The sequence below is a fragment of the Tenrec ecaudatus genome, chromosome 3, assembly GCF_050624435.1.
Source record: "Tenrec ecaudatus isolate mTenEca1 chromosome 3, mTenEca1.hap1, whole genome shotgun sequence".
NCBI classification, from domain to species: domain Eukaryota; kingdom Metazoa; phylum Chordata; class Mammalia; order Afrosoricida; family Tenrecidae; genus Tenrec; species Tenrec ecaudatus.
In genome coordinates, this window is record NC_134532.1 from 136,992,785 (window position 1) to 137,017,743 (window position 24,959).

At 41.2% G+C, this 24,959-nt stretch overlaps 1 protein-coding gene across 2 annotated transcripts in view; it reads left to right on the forward strand.

Annotated features, from left to right (window-relative positions):
* MAPK10 (mitogen-activated protein kinase 10) overlaps positions 1-22,654 on the forward strand; it is a 360,072-nt gene extending 337,418 nt beyond the window's left edge. For both annotated transcript variants that reach the window (XM_075544072.1, XM_075544071.1), the window contains 3 exons: positions 6,404-6,467; positions 8,336-8,413; positions 19,151-22,654. In XM_075544072.1, the coding sequence (XP_075400187.1) occupies positions 6,404-6,467; positions 8,336-8,413; positions 19,151-19,293 (285 nt within the window). In that variant the 3' untranslated portion in view covers positions 19,294-22,654. The remainder of the gene's footprint in view (positions 1-6,403; positions 6,468-8,335; positions 8,414-19,150) is intronic.
* Positions 22,655-24,959: the final 2,305 nt, after the last annotated feature.

A 24,959-nucleotide genomic window follows, 5' to 3' on the forward strand; every position in this document is an offset into this window, starting at 1 on the left:
AAAGAGGTCCTGATGTTGTCCTAGAGATGCTGATGGAAAGCAGGTAGGAAAATCAACTATTGGTAGCTCCCAGACCCAGCTACATGCATAGACTGATAGCAATGTGGAACAGAGTCAATGTGGCTGGCTCGAATTTATCATTAATGCAAGTCTTTTGTTTGTGTTGAATTTCCAGTGGAACATTTCTTTAGCCCATAAAAATGCCTTCTTTCCATCCTTTGCTATAAGCGATCATCAGTGTTAGTTCCAACTCTTGTCACTAATTAACTCTGTGGTCATGGGCAAACCACTTAAGTTTCCTGAATTTTCCGATCCACTTTTGTAAATTAAAGAAGCAGGGACCTGGATAAGCTCGAAGCCCCTTTCATCCCCAACATTCTATGATTCTGTTAAAATGAAGATTACCTTGCAAAGTGAGAAAACAGACAATTTATACAATTTTCTCAACCAAGAAGCATTATTTACATATATGAATGAAGGCATGAGCAAGAACATGCTTGTCCTGAGACAGTCAGTTACAGATTTGAGCAGGACTCTCGTCAGGAAGACATCATGGCCCGGGAGCAAGACATCCACAGGATGCCACCAGACTGCACACTGCTGGATCCCAAATTGTGATGCTGAACTGCACTCTTCTGTGTACTGTCTGCCCAGAGCTGTAGTTTATAGCTGAGCACCACATTCCTAAAAATGGGGAATGGAAGACAATGCTGATATGATATTTTAAAGAAGCAAAGGGAGCAGCTGCAATTGTTGAGAACTCGGTAGTTAAAAACAAACAGACAGCAATGCAGTTGCTTGCAGCCTACTCCTATTAGCATAACCTCAGACGTCTCATAAGCCACGTCACAGCACTACCACGTGAAAAAGAAACCCACACTCACTGCCATTGAATCAATGCCCGCTTGCAGACCCCCTTCCGGACAGGGTAGAACCGCCGCTGAGGTCACAAGGTTCTAACTCATTATAGGTGTGGGAAGCCCCTAGGGTGCCCAGAAGTCTGTCTTCCAAACCACAACCTCTGTGAGAGTGAAGGCAGTGAGAACTGCTAATAATTGCAAGACCAATAAACAAAAACTGAAACTATTTTAGACCAACTGGGATATGTGGGCAGTCTGTGGGCATTTTTTTTCTCCTTTTAAAGATTTAAAAACAAATTTTGGTCTATTGGCTTTTATTCTATTTCTTGTTTTATAATTACATGTCCTTTAAATACCAGCGTTTACCTCTTACTTCAGAGTTTGATGTAATATAAATTACTCTGGATTATTTTAACATTGGGGTTTCTTCTAATATCCATCATTAATTAACTATGCTACTTCAAGATCAATGCATACCTTGTATCTTCATTTCTTTAAATCTTTGCTTCTTAGTTTGCCTCTGACTAAGACTCATGGGGTATTAATAAATAGCTGAACATGGGCCTACTTTTCAAGGGGGACAAAGGTGAGGAGGTACTCTTCATGTACCAATTCCCAAAGGGAGATGGGGAGCCCTTCCCACAACCTCATAACCACCCGTCTTTTTGATACCACACAGCTTGTCCAGCCGTTCCTTCTTCCTTAATCCGATATCCTGCTCACCTGGGTATTGATGAGTTTTCTTCCTTTTACAGGGTCCCAAGGCCTGTTTGTTTATCACATCTTTGTAATGTCTTTAAAGGTAAAATATTGATTTGTTTTACCTGCCAAAAATCTGAATTCCTTCCTGTGTGTGACATTCGCTGCTCACTTCTATAACACTACAATCTTCTCCTTTTCCCACAGTTCTCTGCGTGTTCACTCTCCTGTCAGCGGACTCGTCTCTCCCTTGTACAGCGTTCAGTCCTCTCTAAAATGGGGCTTATTCTGACCATTTACTCTTTCCACGTCCTCTCCGCGGGTGAGCTCATTCTCCATCCCGATTTCCACAAATACTTTTGCTGATATTCTCAAAGCTGCGCATCCGAAGCCCATGGTATCCTTTGGAAATTCTGGTCATATAGCCAATATTCAAAAGACAAGCTGCCCACAGAGCACTTAACCCCATCTCTCTACCAATGCCCCACCCCCTTTCCATTTTCTGTTTCTTTAGAAGGTTTAGCACCATGAGCCTTAGATCTCTAATAGACACATCACGGTCACTATGTGGAGTGACCACCCATTTACCCTCCGGGCCATCTGTCTAGTTATCCAGCACAGGAAAACATGTTCACTCAAAAACCAAAACATACCAAATTTATTCATTCTACTCTTGAATATCTATCTTCTACCATATTTGCTTTCTCTACCTCAGGGAAGCAAATGTAAGGGTTTTTCTGGATTTTTGCCAGCGCTCTTTAATCCTTCTCTCAGCTTTCAGCCATATCTTCCTTCAATGCAGCCATACATTTGGCTTTGCCATTCTTATACGTTCTTCAAGTGGCTCTCCTTCCTGTAAGGAGAATGATCTGCACCAGGTCATGATACTAAAGACCACCATGCTCCATCTCACTTCCCGAATCAGTTTCTCTGAGTATATGTAGTTCTTTTCTCCTCATTGTTTCCTCCTCCTTTATCTTGACTGCCTCTTTTCATGCAGGTAGGCAGTCCAGCAACGCAAATTACCATCTCTTGTGGGCAAGTGACTGCCCACCCCCACCTCTGGATGCTTCTAGTCTACCTCTCACCCCCCATAGAACCCTCCTGTCTTAGCGTGTGCTTCCCTCCCCAGTCAGGATCCATCCTCATCACCATCTTCAGGTAATTTCTGCCAGGGCAGTGCCTTAGGGTGAAGGTGGAGAGGAGGCATTTGGAGTGACCCAGGTGTCCGTAACCTGCTGGAATGTCTGACACCTGGAGTGACTGCCTGTGATCCAAGCTTGGAACTCCTAATGTCTCCATGGGACCCTCTGCGGGGGCAATGGCCTAGATTCTCTGTAGCGCATACATAGATCACTTGGTGTATTTCTCTTCTCTGCTTCTAAATTGTTTTTCATCTGGATATTTGGAATAGTGGTGACATTAAAATGCACTTTAAAAAGACAGAGGGCATTTCTCTTGTTTGCTGAGCGAATGCAGCTGTCATTTACTCCTAGAAGCCAAAGCCAGCCTCTCTTAGGGCCTCTTCACGGGGCTGCCACATGCATATTCGATTCCCGATCATCTGTTATTTATCTAGGAGCCCTGGCGGTGGAATGGCTTCTCATTGGGCTGCTAACTTCATGGTCAGCAGTTTGAAACCATCTGCCGCTCCTTGGGAGAAACACAGGTTTTTCTACTCCTCTGATGAGTTACAGTCTCAGAAAGCAACGAAGGCAGCTCACCCCTGCCTTACAAGGTTGCTATGAATCCACTTCAACTCAGTGGTAGTGAGTTTGGAGTTTTTGAGTATATACTAATTATATGTTTTATAATAATATTAGTCCACTAACTTGGGAAGCTCCTTGAAGTCTATAGTCACATAATTTATGTAAATACTGAAATCTTAACTTTTTATAAATGTGATGCATATTAAATGCCTAAAACCTTCATTGTGGATGAATTTAATAGATGAATAAATATTAATACTTAATTAAAGTGACCATATTACTTATTCACATGCATTGATCTCATTTCAGTTGAAACAATTTGTCCATGTACTTGACAATCAATATGAAATAAATATACTTCATATTAAGCCATTTTTTTTGCTTTTTTTTTACCTTTATTCTTTTCTCTCTTTTTCAAATCATTTTATTGGGGGCTCATACAACTCTTATCACAGTCCATACATATACATACATCAATTGTATAAAGCACATCTGTACATTCTTTGCCCTAATCATTTTCTTTTTTTTCTCCTCTTTTCTTTTTTTTACATTTTATTAGGGACTCATACAACTCTTATCACAATCCATACATATACATACATCAATTGTATAAAGCACATCCATACATTCCCTGCCCCAATCATTCTCAAAGCATTTGCTTTCCACTTAAGCCCTTTGTATCAGGTCCTCTTTTTTTTTCCCCCTCCCTCCCCGCTCCCGCATTAAGCCATTTTTTTACTCAATTCATTTGATTTCAGGAGTCAATTTCTTCAAGAATTGAAACAAAGAAGTATAATCCACACCTGGAAAAATAATAGAAAAGGAAGTCTAGGTTTCTTGAAGGCCTCTTATGCTGAATTTCCTCTAATTTTAATTTTCTTATATCTCACATTGTTCTGATGTGTTAATATCGCTTAGAATACTTTCTCAATAAGCACCTACTGAAATTTTCTTTAGTCCATGCTCCTAATTTCTTTTTATTTCGATGGCTACCTACCAAGAGATAACAGTTTCTTTTTAAGAACATCAGGAATGGAGAACTAGCTAATAAAACACCGGGTTCTCTGCTTTCCAGGCGTGCACGCACGTGTGTGTATATGTGTGTGTGTGTGTGTGTGTGTGTGTGTGCATATCTAAATAGAACATTGTGATCTTTGAACCACCGGTCATTGAAATCTTTAGACTATTGGCCAATTACTGGTTTATACCATCACATAGTAGCCATCTTGAAGTTCATGTGCTACTATATGTTTCATTTTTCTCTTCAACAAACTACTATGAACATATCCCTTGTTTGCAGCTCCTTTTCAAGTGAAACGACAATCGGACTATGTTTAAAGCAATTCTCTTCATTTGTTGAAAGGATAACTCTCGATTCAGCCTTTGGCTTTATTTCATTGTTGTTTGTTTGTGGTTAGTCTATGTACTTCGCTTTTTATACATCCACAACATCCGTGGTCCCAAACGCTAAGGAAAACCTCCCTCAAAAATAGTCTCTTAGCAAAGCAGAGATGGCATTTATGAACTTTGGCAGAGACTCCACTCATGAGTCGTATTTGATTTTTAAACTTGAATGGAAAAATCCACTGCTTAGAGAAGCCAGCCAGACAGGATCCTGAAGTGGATCTATTGCTAGCAGATGAAAGAGGTGCCAATGCACAGAGCTCTGGGACTGGGGAGTGGAGCGATTCTGAGAGCCCAGCAAGCACATGGAGTCCTGCAGGGATCCTGGACAGGGCACACTTGGAGGGGCACCAAACCAGAGCATCACACGTGCTCAGAAAGAGGCAAAGCAGAGAAGAGGCAACCTGCCACTTGGCAAAGTGTCTCCCCATAAGCAGAGTCTGGCTTGCACTAGCTTACTTAGACAGTTTCACAATTTTTCTGAAATGGTTTTGCTTTACTGATTCACTCACTACATTATAATGTTTCTATAATTTGAGACTTGTTTATCATATGGGGTGGAAATTTGGCCCTTAGTTAGATCCCAAGGGCATTCCACAATACTTTCAATGCTGTCTCCACCTCGTCAATCTGGCTGTGTTCTTCTGGGCTCATGGCGTAGGGCAGGACTCCTGGTTTCCTCAATTCTCTTTTCATGTCACTTGGCCTGATTTGGAGCTAACCTCTGTAACATTGATATATTGACTCAGTTTGAATTTTTGTTCCTAAAAGGCACCTAGATTTGTACAAATTGACCCATTTCCATCTCTGCATTTGGCTTACAAACAAGGATGCTGGCTTTCTAAGTCAGACCAAGAGCCTCGCTACATTATTTCTCCTAAAGAGAGGTTCATCAGGGGTTATGCAAAGGATAGCGACCTTATGCCCAACAGAGCATTCCTATGTTTGAGTCCACTGTTGCGGCCATGTGTCATTCCAGCTCCTGGGGGTGGGGGGTGGGCGGGGTTTCCTTTTTTGCTGCTCCTTCACTTTACCAAGCATAATGCCCTTCTCCAGAAACTGTCCAAAATACCTAAGAACGCATTTTATCTTAATTGCCTCTAAGGAGCACTATGGCTATACAAAGTTGATTCAAAAATTTGTGGAAAGCTCCCATTTCCTCGTAACTCCACTTTTTGCCACAAAAATTTTTGAACTTATATATGAAGATCTTTCATGATGGCTCAAGAAAGAAATGAAAGGTTGATTTGTTATAACCTATGATTTGCTCTATGTTGTGAATTAGTACTATTGCCTGTTGAGAGGTAGTCCAAATACTTAAAATTGAAGCAAAATCTTATATTTTATCCCATCTGGAACAGTTCCAGCATGTTCTGTTACAGGGCCTGTGAATGGAGTAAGTAGCAGTTCTGGGGCCTTCCCATTACAGGTCTTGTCTGCCGTTTAAAGATCCGCTGTGAGTGGAGTAGACACGGGTTCTGAACCAAAGGTACCTGAAAGTGAGCGCTCAAGATGTGGAGCCTGATGTCTTTAATTCATCGGCAGCAAATGTTGGAGCATAAATAACTCTTCGCAAAATTTGGGGGAAATTTTCATCTCTTTACCAGTGCATATACTTTATAGAAAATTCTGGTTATTACCAAAATCAATGAATGGAAGGTAGATTAGTGAAATGGTAAGTTCTTAGTTGTTGTGATTACAGAATATTTATTGTTTATTTTTACTCTGCAGCCTCCGCCTCAGATATATGACAAGCAGTTGGATGAAAGAGAACACACCATTGAAGAATGGAAAGGTGTGTCTACTGCTTAAAGTAAACCTTTAGATCTATTAAAACTCAGAAAGCTTATGCAAATTTGTCCCTTTAAAATAATTTATTAACAATTTTCCCATCGCTATCTCTTTCTTGGAAAATTTTCAGAGGTTCTAAAACTTCATCTGCCTTTCTATATGAATAGCAACATTACATTTGATCAAAATTGAAGTGAATGGTTAAACCTTTAAAAATAGTACTACTTGTCAACATATGCATGTTTATTGTAGAGAAAAGCAAACTTTAAGGTAATTAAAAAATTCAGTGTTAAACTTTTTATTTGTGCATAATATGATGATATAAAATGAATCCAATTAAAATTGTATCTGAGGTGGTTTTAGACATTAAGGTATAGAACATGTGTAAAAAATACAGTCATTTATTGGTCTTTGGTACTGTTCAGGGAATGAAAAAAATATGTATCTAAGTGACTTATTTTCTCATCAAAAATAAAATGGGAATTAATAAATGCATTGATTTTTAATGGAAGTTTTCCCACAGCATATTTTATTTAGAATATACTAAAGGTAAAAAAAAAGAAAAGTCAAATTGATAAAGAACAGTGAAAATTATAAAAAGCACAGTATATAGTAAACACAAGTAAAATAAACACAGTTCCTAATAAATTTTCAGGCTAAAATGATGAGGAACATAAAGGTAGGATCCAAGAGGAAGGAGCTATTGAGTGATTTTAAAGGATTTCATAAATGTAAGTCGATAGATGAAAAAATATTAAGTTGGGTAATCATTCAATTAAAGCAAAGGGTAGCAACAAGCAAAATGTGTTTACTACAAAGATAATAAAAAATATTTTCCGTGGGCCATGGAGTCATGCTTGAGAATATACCACTATCCTAGTTATGCCATTTAGTAGTTGAACTAAAGATTTTGAATGATAGATGAAAAATCTTGCTTCTCCCTAAATAAGAAATAGGTATAATAGCCCCATCACTAGAGGAGAATTCAGACTAATATGTGAGAAACTGGAGAAAGAAAAACCTAGAAAGGATATTATGTGAATGATGAGGAATTGCAAAGCAAGACGTTATTTAACTAGGGGAGGTAAAATAAACAGCCATGAAGACACTCAAATTTAACTCTAGCCGGGAAGAAAGTCAAAAGGAGTGATGATTTCAGAACAAAATAACATAGCTTGGTCTGTTGGGATTTGAGTGAGGTGAGATTTTCAAATCCAAGATTGGAGACTGAAAAGAAGATGCAGTAACAAATGGAATATGATGAGGACTTATAATAGTGTGACATCATGAGAATTTGTGCCTCCCTTCGGGAGTACATATAAAAGCAAAGACACATCTTCAAGAGGGAGTCTTTGAGTGATGTGCTCCCTTAAACAATAAACTCTCCGAGAGCCAATGGCCAACATTTACCCAAAGATAAGATGAGAAGGAAGGAGGGGTGGGACACGATATCAAGGACAACAGAGCAAACAGAATGGAAAGGCAGCAATAGCACCAACGGCAAGGTTGCCACCAATGGCAGTTGTGAAAGGAGAACCTAATTGGATGTGTAAACATTTGTCAAAAAAAACCCGAGCCATTGACCATCCTGAAGAGATAAAATACGAATGCATCAGGATCCCCCAAAGAATTCAGAACGTCATTACGAGACGAGTTCCTCATTCTCCCACCAGTTGAGCAACTTTATGGAGCTCGCCCTCTGCACTGCTCTCTGTGCCCACAGCAATGCAGTCACAGGAAAAGGAGCAAATAAGGAACCATTCCGTTGTCGTGTGTCCCACCTCACCGACATGTCATGTTTGTCACTAATGCATTTGCTATGGATAAGAGCAAACTTACTGTTTAATAATACTGATCACTCTTGTCTTCCAGAACTGATCTACAAGGAAGTAATGAATTCAGAAGAAAAGACTAAAAACGGTGTAGTAAAAGGCCAGCCCTCTCCTTCAGGTACTCACTCTCAGCGAATGAACAGTCAACCCAGGCTCCCTGACTTGCTCGGCTTTGGGAAAGAGAGCCATTAGCATTGCTCGCCAAGCACAGTGCACGAAGATCACATGCTTCTCTATAATGATTCTAGTTGCATTCCCTTTGATCTGTGAGGCGCCACTCAGTCTGCTTATTCTGACTGTGATGTCTGTCAATGTGATCTAGTGCTGCTATTACAGGATACAAGTGAATGACTGTAACACAGAACTTTCTTTTCGCACATCTTAGAAGGCTATAATTCCAAATTCAGTTGCCCAGTTCCATGGGAAGGCTTTCCCTCTCTCTTCTTTGGGGGAAGGCCCTTGTTCCATTGGCAGTTTTCAGTGGGGGTTGTTATGATCTAGCTTTCCCCCCCTCTCTGCTCGCATCTCTATGGGCCTCTGTACTTTTAAAATCTCAAACAAGATTGACCCCGGTGCACCAATGGAAATACAGCCTTATTAACGAAACACAGAAAACCAATTCTCAAGTGGCATTATGAACACAAGTATAAGGGTTCAGATTTACACATTGTTTTCGTGGGACACATTTCTATCCATAACAATGACCCAGCACAAAAAATACTTGAAGAGCTTTAGTAATGAATGTTATAAAACCAAAAAATTAAGTTCACTTCCATTGAGTCAAAGTTAATTCATAGTGACCTGCTTGGACAGGCTAGAATGAGCCCTTTGAATTTCCAGGACAGACACGGATTATGCGAATAGAAGGCCCCATCTTTCTCCCATGGAGCAGCTGTTGGTGTCAAACAGTAGATCTTGCAGTTTGTGTAACCATGACACCACCTGGACTCCTGCTTACAAGACAACTGGTCTTCATCTTGCCCACAGAAATATAGAGGCAAGGGATTCCTCCAGCTGACACTTCGACTTGGTTATTTTCCCTAAAAACTTTTCTTATTTACTCTATAAAGATATTCACAAATTCTCTTTTCAATATTTTCACACCTTATAAATACCCTATTTCCTTTAATCCACTTTGTGCAAACCAATGGGGTATTCTCATGGGATTGGGAATGGTCCAAGCCAGCTATATGACTCAGTAAGCTGTTAGGATGAGTCACCTACCATATGGAATAAATGTTTCCCATTTGGGAAACAAATGAACTTTTCTCTTTATTAAATCATAAGTCTTTAGTCATTAAAATCATGTTTCTTACAGAGAAAGCAAATGGTTACATAGAGGAGTTTCTTTCACTTACTAATGAGGGCAAAAGCAGATTGACACAGGTGGCCTGGGAAGATATGACTAATGGAATTTAAATTAAAAATAAAAAAATAAACTCATTGTCTTCAAGTTATTTCTACCCCTGGCCACCCTGTATAAGGTTTCCATAAACTAACTTTATCCGTTTTCTCCAGTTTTCCGATGTCCAAAACCATCTGGGGTCTAAGAAATTATATCGAACAAAGTCATGTTGCACCCTTAGCTGGCACTACAAAAGTTGTAATGACTCCTTTTCTTTTTTCACAAGTTTTTATACATTTTTGAATAGCAAACATGCAGGCCTGGATTATAAACAAGGCCCATTCATAATTGTGTCTTAAAATCTTTAAGTGGAAATTGTAGGTGAATCAAAAAAGGTATAGCTGGTTCTTATATAATTTTACTTTCATGCAAGAAAAAGAGGTCCGCTGGCTCTGTGGGATAAGTGTTGAGCTATCAGGTGGATGGTTCAAAACACCCAACTGCTTCTTGTTGAAGGACCAACTCTCTACTCCCTGAAAGATTCACAGTCTCAGAAATCCTGTATGGAGAGGGGGTTATGAGTCAGAAATGACTTGTTGGCAGTGGATTTTGCTTTTAGTGCTAGAGAAGGCTGGGAGTCTTTTCACTGGAATAAAAGTTGCATGTACAGCAAGTAAAGGTGATTTTACAGAAACATTTGTTGCAAGGAGGGTTTTGGTTTATACTTTTCAAAGTGAGGGAAAATGCAGATAAAGATCAAGGGCAAATCAGAGCTGTCCATCAGACAATTCAGGCTATCAGGCTGGCCAACATCTTGATGAAGTGAATAAAATAACTTGAAAATTTCAATAAATCAATTTAAGATGAATAGAGCTAAATCTTACTTTACATAGAAGTTGAAAAAATGTTCATGGATTCCCTATCCCAGAAGAACATTTCCCATTTCTGTGCATGACAACTTGTTTTGCTCAACCGCCTAACCTGCACATCCAGATGGAGATTTTAGTTCATCCTTTATTACATTCTGTCTGTCTTCTGTCTAATTCCTTCTCTCCCTTTTCATTGCTACTAATGCGCAGTCATCATGGGAGCCAGTGGGTTTCCTGAACTCATCTCCCCAGCTTCTGTCTTTACTTAAATTCTGCACTCAAAATCAAAAGTCTGATCATCGTTTCCGTAAAGTCTTGAATCACCGATTTAAGCAAAATGAGGTTTTTTTGTACATATTTGTTTTGGTTTTCCTGAGAAGTGATAGTGTATTTTTACTTCCTTTGACACCGCACCCCTTCTGCGGTGCTGTATTACTGCTTGTTGTTGTTGTTGTTGTTGTTAACTGGATTATCCCTTTCTCAAATGCTATTCATTCAATAATCCTCTGTTTTTAACTATCACTTCATCCTGGAAGACTTATCATGGCTCCCGAACGGATCGGAGCTCTTCTTTCTATAGTGCCTACTCCTTCCTGCAGTTTTAGCAGTGGGTCTCTTGTCCTTTTATCCTTTTCTGTTTGGAAATTCACTAGTGAGGACTCTCCACATTTATTTTCTGTGTACCTTGATGTGACTAAGCATTATTCTGTACTGTGTACATAATGGTAGAGTTATAAATGTTCATTGACTTGGAAATTGCTAATTAGAATTGTTTCTTGGTGCCACTGCAAAAGACAGTATTAAAGACATGAACACAGCTTCCAAACAGTTTGCAGTTCAGTATGTGTTTGTGTCATTAGATGTTTCTTTGCCCTGTTAAGCAACTCGAAGGTCAATGAAGCCTGCATCAGTATATGAGTTGTTTTTATTGGCATCTACTCATGCTTAAGATAAAAACGGATGCCTTAAACTGGTTATTTAATTCATCCATTTGGGAAAATACATATTTATGATTTAAAAAATGTTTTTCAGGCTAATGTGCCAAAGATTAATTCTACAATATGCCACTTAGATTTTGTATGTGTAAAAGCTAAATTGTTTTTAAACCATTTCAACTTTGTGTAGTCTAAACTTTAGTTGCTTGGCTTCTCCAACTTTAGAGGCAAAATGCCCGTGAATTCAATATTTCACTACATGATTTCAAAACAAAAATAAACATGGTTTAATTTGAAGGATTTATATAGGTGTGCTATATGTTGTATGACATTGATGGACATTCTGTGTCTGTGTCATCAGCGTCTGTCGATGTAGCATGAGCAAAGAGTAGAGGGTTGAAGGCAGTCATGTGCTGGGACGAGCTCTTCATACTCCAGAGTCATTCGTGTACTCTCTGCCAGTACAAGTTCACGGATGTCATGTCAATAGCTTCTGATTAGCCAGAGAGGGAATGTTGTAACCCAAGAAGTGGCAGACCACACAAACCAGAGCTTTTGCAGTCCTTGGCGAGTCAGCTGTTAAGCTTTTACTAGCGCATCACTTCATATGTGTGTGTTTACCTATGTGCAGTAAGCTGTGTTAAAAGGAAAAGCAATTACTAAGAAAACTTCTGGAAATTCATCTTCTCAGGCACTCCTCATTATAGTAAAGCTTCCTCGCTAATGTCTGCCTGTATTTTATTTTGTAAGTGCGAAGTAAGAAGTAAAGTAACATCATGACACAGACACTTTTACTATTCAGGTATGACAACACTGAGAACTCAGAAGCAAGGGAGTGAGTTAATGCAGTTCATTTCTCGGTGACAGAGTGTTCCTAATAACAAAACCCATGTTTTAGTGATACTTTAAAAATGTAAATAGGAAGTTAAATGTGCATTTTCAAGAAAATATACACATTTGAAATATATTGATGAACTCGCATATCAGTTTTTAAAAGAAATATAAACTTTTGATCTATTTTTATACAGTTGTACTCTCCTTGACTATCTTAATTTTTCATGCATAGCAGTGTATTTTCAAGGAGAACATAGCTGCCTGCTTTCTGAATTGATTTGCGTAGACTTCCCAGGGAAAAGCTGCCTATGATTAGAAAGTGTCTTCTAAAATCACTTGTTATAAAATGTTTAGGCTAGAATACAGACAGTCAAACCTCCCTGCCATAGAGTCAATCCCTCTGTGGGTTTCTGAATCTATAAATCTTTCAGAAAGTAAAAGCCTCATCTGTTCAATGCAGGGCAGCTGCTGGTTTCCAACTGCCGACCTTCCCATTAGCAATCCAAGGTTTCAACCACTGCACCACAAGGGCTCCTTAGAATACAAACTGGAGGTCATCTAAACCCAGAAATCCTCATGTTTTCATCACCCCTTTTCCACCTGAGAAATAAAACTCTCATAAATAACAACGATGCAATAATTAAAAGTGCTTTGTGGCAGGACGGGCACACATTTTTCAAATCTCTAAATCAGAAGTAAGCCTCCAGGTGCTTTTAGTACTCATTCGACATCCAACCTCTCTAATCTAGCCCAGTAATTTTATTAAAACAATGATCGTTGAATCACCTTTCTCTGAGGTGGGTACAAATATATATCGATTCCAGTCAGTTGACCAAGTAGCTGTCTCCTAAATTCTGGGGTGTGGTTGAATGAGCGCGTCCAGTGCTTCCGCAGCGCGTTTAAACATTTCCACTCGTGCCTACAAATTCCTAGAGTCTTGTTTTTGGTGAATGCATTCGGTACTGCTTGAAACACTTCCTTCAGCCCATTGGTCCTTGCTCACATGCTACCTCCTGAAATGGTAAAATGCCAAATAACTCTTTTTTAGAATGGAAAAATAATTCTTCTTTAGAATGGATTCTTTCCATCTTTGGATGTTTCCTGCATCTTTCAGTGTTTCGCCCGTGGAAGCTTTCAGTGGTGGCAGGCCTGTGTGCTTTCTCGGGTTCTCCCAGTGAAGATGTACTGAACATGGTCTTCCTTCTATCTCTAGGTCTTTGCACATTTCATTAGAATAGTTTAATTTACCTTCTTCAGCTGCCCTTTGAAATTTCCTCTTCCACTCTTGACTTCATTATTTCTCCCATTTGCCTTAGCTACTCTGAGATTCAGTCTCTTGTGACATCCACTTTGATGTGATATTTATTTCCTGTCATTTTAATGGCCTTTGCTTTCTTCACGAGTGAAGTTCTTGATGTCCGACAACTCCAGCTCCTCAGGTCTTCTGTGGTTAGTGTTCAGCCCATCAAATCTGTTCTTGAGATGCTCCCAAAATTCAGGTCAGGTTTTGGTTCTTGTGGATGTGTTTCCATTTGTGGACTTGTTTCAACCTGAATGTACATATGAACTTACCTGGTGTTCTGCCGCACAGTGAGCCCCTGGTCTGGTTTTAGCTGCTGATATTAAGCTTCTCCATCGTCTCTTCCCACAAATGGGAAATTAAATTGAAATTAAATTGGCTAATTTAATTTCTGTGTATTCCATCTGGAGAAGCCCATGTGTGCAGCCACCTTATGTTGTTGATTAAAGGTATTTGCTATGAACAAGTCTTCAGTCTTGCCAAATTCTGTCATGCAATATCCAGCTTGGTTTCTTCCTCTTTGCTTTCAGCTTTTGCATTCCAATCGCCAATAATTATTAGTGCACCTTGATTGCGTGTTTGATCAATTTCAGACCCAAGAAGTTGGTAGAATTCCCTCACCAGCTTGATTGGTTGATGCATAAATTTGAATAGTAGTTGTCTTGGTTGCATTTCCTTGAATGATGCAGATACACTCCCATCACAGACAGCATTGTTCCTCAAGGTAGATCTGGAAATGTTCTTTTTGACCAGGAATGCCCCTTGCCTCATTCACAGTGTCGTAAACGAAATGATTTTCTGAATCAAACTGGCCTTACGTCCATTTCATCCCACCAATGCCTAGGATGCCAACCTATATGTATTCCACTCCATTAGGTTGACTTCCAAGTTTCCTAGATTTGCACTCCTGTACGATTAGTCAGTGTCATGGCTGTTTTTGTCATTTTGAGTTGTGCCCCATCAGCAAACGAAGGCCTAGATGGCTTACTCCATTCGCGCTATTGCAGTCAATTCCACGTGGAGAAGGGAGCTCTTCCTCAGTCATGTTTTGAATTCCTTCCGACTGAAGTTCTCACCTGTGGCACCCTGTCTGACGACGTTCTGCCTTTAGTAGTTAGGCCTTCACTATCTGATATTTTGATGTTATCCATAAGGTTTTCAGAGACTAATCCATAGATGAAAATAGACAGCCTAGTCCTTCTTCATAGTCTGTTTTCAGTCTGGATTCTCCACTGAAACCTGTTTACTTTGGTTGACCTTCCTGGTGATTTTAATAACCAGTGCCAGCTTCCAGCATCACAGCAACACACAAGCCAGCACAGCACAACAAACTGGCAGACAGGTTGCTCTTAGAGACCACCGTGCAACAGAATGAAACACTGCCCAGTTCTGTGCTGATCTCACCATCAGTTTTCTGCTGGAGCCCACTCTAACTGCCATGGTAACAGTCCATCTTCTCGATGGTTCTCCTCGTTTCCACTGCCCGTCAACTGTACCAAGCATGATATCCTTTTCCAGGGACTGCTCTCTCCTGTTAAACACAGAGTAACCCTATGATATAGGAATCCACTTCTAGATATTTAGTCACCTGATATGAAAATCTACCACATTAAGTTTTGTGTATGAAGATGTATATCAGCCTTATTAATCATAACCAAAAGGGAGAAACAGCTCAAATGGTCAACTAACACATATATAAAATTTGATATATCCATACAGTAGAATAGTATTATAGTATTTTATAGCTAAATAGAATCACAAAGTGTTACACATAACACAATTCCATTGATATGAAATGCCTCACATAGGCAAACCAATAGAAACAGATAGTAGATTAATTGTGGTCTAGACTGGAGGTAAAAAGACATGTGAAGTACAAGGTATTTTTTGCAGAGATAAAATTTTATAAAATCGATTGTTCGGATGGTTGCCAAAATCCATGTGTATACCAAAAAATCACCAAAGTGCATTTATGTCCAACTTAAATTGTTGAATTATGTATGTGAGTAATTCTCAATGATGCTCTTTTAAAAAGATATATGGCCACCACCACATATCTCAAGTCAATACTAAATCCATAACGTAGAACAATGATTTGAAAGCTGTCCATAGGTTAGGGCTATATCTTCTGAGACCAATGGGCATGAAGAGCAAGGCAATCTCACTGTGTCAGATCATGACTGATGGGACCTTTATTAGAGTTTTGTGTCCAATTTTAATCTCCGTGGTTTCATAAGGATAGAGAAAAATCGAAGAGGGTTCAGAAAAGTCCATCTTAGTGATGATAAATTATTAGACACCAACATTTCTGAGGGAAAATGACAGGCACTGGTATCATTTATTTCAAAATTAGGGATAAAAGAGAGGAAGAGGTGAGAATCATGGGCTGTCACCGAGTGTATGAAATCTTTTCACCACAGGAAACTAACCAGCTCATTACGATGTAGATAAGGGATATAATTAAGTAGAGCTGGAAGAAATCAAAGCCACACGATTTTATTTTAGACACTATTCTCCTAATTATTTACAGGAAGATCTTAATGGGAAAGTTAAAGTCTGGAGTGTTTTAAAGATAAGTAATGTCTTAGTTATCTAGTGCTGCGATACCAGAAATAGCACATGTTGGTGACCTTAAGGACAGAAGCTTAGTTTGTCACGGAAGCATGAATTCCGAGTGTTCGCTGAAGGGCAGGCTGTCTCTGGATTGGCTCTGAGGGAAGATCCCCTTCTTTCCGCGTCTGTTAGCCAAGCGTGCGTTGTAGACACCCTCCTGCCTTGCCATCTATCTCAGGGACCTCAGCTCGGCTGCTCCCTTAGACATCCAGTGTGTGATAGCAGCCACTCTGGTAGAGCAGGATGTCTCCCCTCACCGGCCAGACAGCTAGAAGTCTGACTGCAGCGCTAGCCCTGCGAGAGGCCTTCTCTGGCTCTTTGGGAAAAGGGCCTTGCTTCTTCTGAGCACCACTGCTGGGCAAGCTCCGCATGGTTTGTCATGTCTTCGCCCACCTCTGTTCTGCATGAGGGAGCTCTGTTAAGCATTGGGCTGCTAACCTCAAGGTCAACGGTTCAAAGCAAGCAGCCCCTCTCAAGGGGACCCAGAAGGCTATCTACTCTTCTAATCCCTTATAGCCCATAGAAGGGTCACTCTGAGCCCAAATTGAGTGCGTGGCAGTGGGTTGGGTTTGGCTTAGACATTAATTCGAGACTTACTTCACACTGATCCTGCCTCCCAAACTTAACAAAGACAGCTGACTCCCCAGTGGGATTATCACTGTAGGCATAGAAATTGGGATTTACAACACCTGTCATATTTTGAAGGAGCATAATTCAATCACAACAGGGAGGTATTGATATTTTTGGTAGTTTAAGGAACATGAAACAGCACCTAAGCTTTTCTGTATAAGAGAATATCAGTATGGAAAAGCTACAAATAAAATTATCATAATCTTTTCAGCGAAAAAAGATAAAAGAAATCTACCAAATATTTAGAAGTACTTCACCTCTAGCTGATGTTTCATACCTAGGACTTTCCTTTTTATTGTTGTTGTTCTTGTTATTGTGTTTTTTCTCCATCCCATAGTTCATATAAATATTTATATAACAAATAAAAATCTTAAATACATATACCCCAAATCAAACCGAACTCACTGCCTGCCGTAATCCTCATTAAAAAAGTAGACTGCTACCTTTTTCTCAGACAGAATAGCTGGCGGGTTCAAACTGCTAGCCTTTTGGCTAGCAGCCAAGCACTTTAAACGCAGGGCTGCCATGGCCCCTAATATACATGCACATACAAGATGCATATAAGCTATCTTAGTTTAAGTGTCAGACTTGTCTCTTGATGCCATTCCGTCTCATCACATTTTCCTCACAGGTGAGCTATGTCTGTCTGCTGTAAGATTTACAGCCTCTGGAACTCACAGAGACAGTCCTCCACTGTCTATAGGGTGGCCCTATGTCAGAAGGGACTCCATGACAGGGTGTATGACAGGGAGGGACCCAAAGATTGTATTAATCCCCCCACTTCCTAAGATTCTCCCCTCACCCTCCACCCACCCCTGCCCTCTGGAGAAGGACATCCTGCTTGATAAAGTAGAGGGGCAGCAGGAAAGAGGAGCGCTGTCCAGGAGATGGACTGACCCCGTGGCTGCAATGGGCTCAGGTACGGACCAAGAGTGAAGACAGCGCAGGACCGCGCTGTGTGTCCTCCTGTTGTGCCCAGCGTCTCTGTGCACCTGGAAACAACAACAAGATACGGTCATACTCTTTTAAATGATTTTGAATTTATTTATTTTTTTACCACATGTATCCTGTGTACTGTATTTCCCGAAGGAAAACACAATTTCAGGGAGACATGTCTCATCTTTTATTCAATCTGGTGATTATGTTACATGCTGTTTTAGCAGTGCCCTCTTTTAAAAAGCATGCATTTTACTAGCCAGGTTGCTTACGGGCAAAGCCGTATGAAGAGAAAAAGGAAATTGACCCTATTCAGAGTGCTGCGGGCTGGTGATATTCTATCACGCCATGGCCTCCACTTCTCCTGTGTCGCAATCTAACCCATTATATGCTGTAAGCAGGGAATGAGTGACTAACCTAAGCAAGTTCTTTCTAAAGGTCCCAAATGCTCATATTCCTGCATAGCAGATATGTGTGTGTGTGTAATTATTTCCCCCTCAAGTTAATCTAAGATAATTATTCAGCGTTCTCAGTAATGGAAACCCAAGGAAGCAAGTCAGCTGAAAAGTAAACAACACATCAGAACCTGAGCCTTGGCTTCTCCTTGTACCTAACACCTCGATAGACGGCAACTTTCTTCACCAGAGTCCTCCTTGATTTTCAACCTGAATTTTGAGTTTCACTTCATGTATCAATGATACAGTAATATTCACTTAGCGCGCCATCCTTTGTACAGGAGTACCCAAGTAGCTGAGATGTCTGCATCTCACCTCCGCCCAGGTAGCTGGCGTACGATCCTCGCATGTGTTGCCTTTCGATGTTCCCTGCATTGTTCCAATAATCCAGGTACCAAATCCTCATCTGCCTTTTCTAGGAACGGCTGTCGCAGATTGGGCTGGAGCTCATGGCGCCACGTTTGTGTGCCAGAGTAGACCTGTGACTGCATAGGATTGTCTCCCAAGGGACCTGTGTGTGGCTGTGGACCTTCGGTTTGCAGCCAAGTCCCTGGGACCCCACACACTAAGTTCCCTTTCCCAGACACTAGTGGCTCTGACGCCCCAACACCTCAATGCAATCGCATCACCGTAGTGGAAACGAGGGGATGCGAAGCGGCATTTTCAGAAGCATCGCGGGTGATTGCTTACTTAGAGCAAACGTACATCATTGTTGCACTAAACTGGGAACCAGAACCTGTGACCAGAGACACACGGTTGTGTTTTTACTGACATCTCTAATATAGTGTCTACGATGCAGTAGCTGCTCCTGACAGGTTTGTCTAATGAATGATGGGCCAGACGTTCCTTTGTAGATCGGTCCAGCCTGCCCCTTGCGTGATAGGAAGTTTGAGTGACATGAAGATTTAGTCATGTTGGTCTTCATTTTCTTAGCACAGGTGCAGCAGTGAACAGCAGTGAGAGCCTCCCTCCATCCTCGTCCGTCAACGACATCTCCTCCATGTCCACCGACCAGACCCTGGCCTCCGACACTGACAGCAGCTTGGAAGCCTCAGCAGGCCCCCTGGGTTGTTGCAGGTGACTAGCCGCCTGCCTGCGAAACCCAGCGTTCTTCAGGAGATGATGCGATGGGATACACATACACACACACACACACACACACGTAGACACACATGCACACACCCATACGCCGACACACGATGACAAGAAAATGGCAAGGGAGAGAATCAAAGTCTAGAATCAAAGCCAATCTTTCAGCCTGCTTCTTCTCCAGAGTTCCGTACCGCAGCTAAGCGCACATATAAGTGTAACTTCTAGTGGCTCTTGCTTTGGTCTTTTCCCAACGATGCTTACCACTGAAAGCAAGTCAAACCCAATTAGAAAAGCCTTTCTCACAAGTTGTAAATTTGATGGCTGAAAAACCAGCAACCTGTAACTGCCCTTCCAAATGGCATGACAAGGGTGCAGAGGCCCCATCCAGCATGTGTGTTTCTCTATCTTGCATCTACCTGCTACTTTGGGCCTAGTCGGATGGATGTAGGCACAGATCTGCATGTGTCTGTATTCATACAGCACTACTTACTTAGAGATGCTCCTGTCAGTGTCCTCAGGGCTGTACCAAGACATCATGCACTGGGGTACCACACAGTCCATTTCACGTGATCTATTACTCTGACATAAACCCATCTGTAATATATTGCCAGTATATAAGCTGTTTAGTTTGTTAATCAATTAAGCTGTATGTCTTATAAGAAAACATGTAAAGGGGGAACCAATGGGGGGAGTGAGCTCTCTCGGACCCTTGAAGATGTAGCTTCCAAATTTGAACTGATTAAAGGCACCTGGATACCAATTTGTAGAGAGAGCATATGTGCTGCTTACGGACAGCGGGCGGGGGCAGGGGAGAATCGTAGTTTTCAGGTATGAAAGGCTTTGGCCTGTCGAAGGACGGTATGACTAAAGCTGAGGGTCTTTGCTCTGACAGTGAACATCTAGAAGAGACTAGATGGTAGGGTAGCCCTGTGCACTGAGCTCTGAAAGAGGTTATTGCCCAGGCAGTAGAAGACACCGACATCCATGCTGTAGAGTAGAAATCATTTGTCATTTCTGAATTAGGGGTCACTGGAGAGGGTGGCAGGTGGTGGCACACAGTCGTTGTGTGCATCGGTGACTGTCAGGATCCCACCCTGGGACAGAACAGAATGCCTCCTCCTTGTGATCTCCTCCATAGCAAACGAAGCTAGCTAGACGACTTTGGGATTGTGGGTTGTGTTTTCCACCAGTGTGTTGTTTTCCATGGTTCTACCCTACCTAGCTTAAATGTTGGGAAGAGAAATTATTTTCCTCTTTGTAAAAAAAAAAAAAAAAGAATGAATGAAAATAACCCCCGGAAAGCACAGAGTGATCCTGAGGTTCAGGACCCCTCCACAGACGTGATTTTCCCTCAGGGAGTTCCCTGTCTCCTTATTATGGCTGATGTTTCCTCTCGGGTTTCTTCCTTCCCTTTGGCCCATCTGACAAGAGCCGATAAACTGAGTTTTGTCACAGCAGTCCAGGTGACCGCAATAACTCTGCCACCAAGTTACTGCTACCGAAGAGCTTCAGCAATACGAGTTTGTCTTAAAAGCCATGAAACATTCGTGTCCATGTGTAGCAAAAGCACCCGAGTTTATCTCAGATCCTGTGAAAGTGCTTTCCCGAGCATTTAGCGGAGCTACTGTGGGACATCTCGGGTTCTAGACGAGGCAATACCGGGGTGACTTCACAGCAATAATCGGTACCAGCTACAGCCCTTCCTTCCTACTCACTGTGGTGAAGTGTCCGTCACCGTTACTTGCGCTCTGTCCATTTCGGTGCTCACCAATGAGGTGACATTTCACTTGGAGGAGACAACTGCACTCAGTGGATGACTGATGAGTGTGACGTGACTGACAAGTGGAATCCCAACCAAAAAATAAAACAAAATAGAGCAATCAAGAGTGCTCTGAAAACTGCCTTAAGTACCACAGGGAAGCTTTCTCCTTTCAAGCAATAGAGTCAGTTGGGTACCACAGCCCCTCCCACCATCACATGTGAATATAGTGCCACATTTGGGATGGGATTCATTAAGAAGGAGAGAAAAACATTGGCTTGTGCAGCTTGTCCCCTGTAATAAAAGTCGTCCAATTTCTTTATCTTGCTACCAACTTTGTTCAGATCCTATTGTAGTCCCTATTGATTTCCTACTTGCCTCACTACTCACGTTTCTGTTGCAGCCTCTGCTTCATTGGGCTTTGCACTTTTTAAAAAAACCTTCGCTGTGTCATTTAGTGTTTCCTGCAACTCCCTTTGTGATGCTCTTCTCTTGCCAGATCAGTGGCCTCTCTCCCCCCTTACTCAGTGAACCCACATGGGATCCAGTGGAGAGAGTAGGCCGCTATTGTCATGGAATGGAATCACAGGGAATTCCGCCAGTCTCAGGATGACGTCAGAAGACAAAAGGAGCTCTCCAGCTAGCATCTGAGATGTGCCTGGCAGATAGATGACCTCTCACGTCTGTCGAAACGGTGGTTTCTTTCCCTCGCAGTGAGCCAGGCAAGAGCTAGACACCCCTCCTTGTGATTGTTCCCTTCCCTAAGCTGGGCTAGTCTTCCATGCCCTGAGCATGGCTCTTGGGAGGTGGTTACTTTGGGCCAGATGTCCCTTGTGGATGGGGAAAACTCACTCAGGATGAAGTGCTGTTTAGAAACAGATGTAAGGGGTTGACTTCTGGACCACCTGTAAGATTCATTGTATTTGGTTATCCATGCAAGACAGGTGGTCGAGTGACAAAGAGAATCACCACTTCAAAAGCCTGTTAGTCCTTCATGATCTTATGTACATCTGGATATACTATCTGCTGGAGATGATTGTTAATAAAGAATTCAGAGAATATATGATGTTCTATCCTGAATCTCCTTTTCTGAAGAAAACCATGATTTCGATGTGACCACCTCTCACTTCCTGAGGATTCTTCCCTTTGAAGTCTCCTGGACAACATCCCTGGGAAAAGTGAAGGCCGTGCCCATGGGTGAGGTTCATTTTGGAATGTGAACTTGGCAGATTTAGGATTTTCATCAGTTCCTCGTGGGAGTATTCGCTTAGCAGCATCCTTTAGTGAGCTTGTTTGCAGTACTCCTATTTTGTAGAGGGATTGCCGGGTGATGGTGTGCAGGAGAAATGGACTTTCTTTGTGAGTTTGGCAAACCACCACTACGTAACTGTGTCTCTGCTCTTCGTGGATCGTCTGTGGGGCAGTGTATTCACTTTTTTTTTTAAGAAGGATACAATAGCTCCTCTTCATGGGAGATAGCCCTCTGTGCCAGGCACCATAGTAGATCACCACAAGGAGATATTACAAGGCACCATAGTAGATATTACAAGGAGGTCCTAGTGGGGAGAAATCAGGAGTCCCGGAAACTACCTTTTCTTGTAGATTAAAATTTCTTCTAATGAAAAAAATGAAAACACAAATAATCTTGCATCTTCAAGAATCTGATGACTGAGCTTGGTAGATATGTACTTCACAATTGATCAATACTTACCAGTTGGAGTAATTTATTTTTTAAGGGACAGGATAACTTTTATACAGTCTTATCATTATGAGGGAAAAATTATATCTAAGGATACTGATAGTATCTGACTGGCAAATAAGATAATGGAGCAAGTGGGGCAGACATAAATATATCGGCAAATGGAGTAAGTGGAGGCAGACATAAATATATCAATCCTTTTATGATCTGTCTGAGGAAAATGAAAACCAATAAGAAAAGCCAACAAGCAAATTGGACTTATAACATTAAAATATCCATCACAAAATCTAACTGATCTAAAATCCATTTCTATTTAATTCTCTTCAAATACAACAAATTAAGGCCAAAAAACATTAAGTTTTATATAGAATTTTGCCAATTGAAAAATATACCTTCTAGAATTCAGAGAGAGGTAGACAGTTTCTGGAGGAAGAATTGATCTTGGCCACATTGGGTCTGAAGAAATAATCCTCTTCCCACTCAACATCTTCCACATACACCATAGTTGTGAGTCCACCATTTTTCACAGATATCATTCAGCCAAGCAGGGAAACTCATTTCTGTAACAAAAGAAGAACAATAGAAAAAGCTACAGTGTAAATAGTTATATTCATTATTTTTCTGGTGATCCAAATATCAGATTTCTTTATTTCTTTGGGCACACAGACAGTCCTTTAGCTGTCTGAAAATGGTTCATCTTGACCTTGTTCCTTGGTCAGTCAAGCTGATGTGAAAGGCCTCTGTTTCTTTATGGATTCCTGTATATCTAGCTGCCGACTATGTGGGACCAACGGCCAGTATCTTCTAATGGTAACAAAGTCTCTCAACTCTTCACTATCATTTGAATTGTTTACCTTGCCATGTTTATCTTGTAATGAGACCTAACTTGTCCCTGCCTGTAATTCTGCATGATTGGACTCCAACAACTCTTACTAATGATAAAAATTGTCACGTGTCAGTATTTATCAAATGGATTTAAAGCACACACACACACACGCACGTGCGCACACGTGTACACACCTCACCTTAACCGCCCTGGAGCAAGCCTAGAAGGCAAGAACATGTACACCCGTTTCTTTGCAAGGTCTGAGTGGCGACGGCTAGTGCAAACCTGTCAGTCTGATGGGTAAAATGTGCTGTCAGTAAGATTTGTTAAGGCCTCAGGATCATTTAAATCACTTCTCAGAGGTTTCTCACTCTCTATTTCATGGTTTCCCATTTTATGTTCAAAATGTCGGTGGAAGAAGAGGGCAACTGGGTGGGGGGGGGACTTTGACTTCTTTTGACGCATTGTAGGTCAATGCTGAGTCAATATATTGTGGTTTCTGTTTATTATGAATTATTAAAGACCGGAGGAAGTCTGCTTCCCTTAACATAAAGCGAATTCAAACCCAGTCTTTGTTGGAGTTTGCCTGTTGACAATGGTGATTGTGTTGCTGGTTGTCTTGGGTTTTATGTCATGAGGTATCTCACATTAAGCCATTTGAATGCCTGGTGGGATACACAGACACACACACACACACACACACACACACACACCTCCCCCTTAAATGTGGTCTGATTACCCTGGGGAATACACAAGAAAGGAAGACAGCCTGCTTTCTCAAGATGGGGAACTCTTGTATAAAACGCTCTGACCAAGTAGCATGCTGTGTTTTCCTTGGAGACTGGTTTCTTCTAAAAGTGATCTTCCTTTCTGTCCTAGGATGCTGAGTATATGCTTGCAATTCACTAAGTTTCCCTTAAGCTATAAAATAAATGAAGAAAAAATGTTACACTCTCTGGGAGCAGGCATATTATCAGAATTTTAATGAATTTGACTTATTGTCGAACCATATCAACTGCAGCAATACCTACAAAAGCTTGCCTGCCATTGGGCTGATTCGGACAGGATTTGCCAGTCTCTAAATCTTTACTGGATGAGAAAGCCTCATCTTTCTCCAGCTTACTGGCAAAGAGAGAAGAGAAAACATTTTTGTTTTGTCTTGTTGTTTTGGTTCACATGATAGGCAACCCAGTATTTGGACTCCTGGTGAACACACAATATGGCTTTTTAACTTTAATAGGTCGCTGAACTTACTATGGTCACGGAACAAACATAATAAGTGAGAAGTAGGAAGGGGTGGTCCTTGTACCTTTGTAAACACAGGTTTTCCAAATCAAAAGAACCAGCTCTTGGCAACTGCAGAGGAGAAGG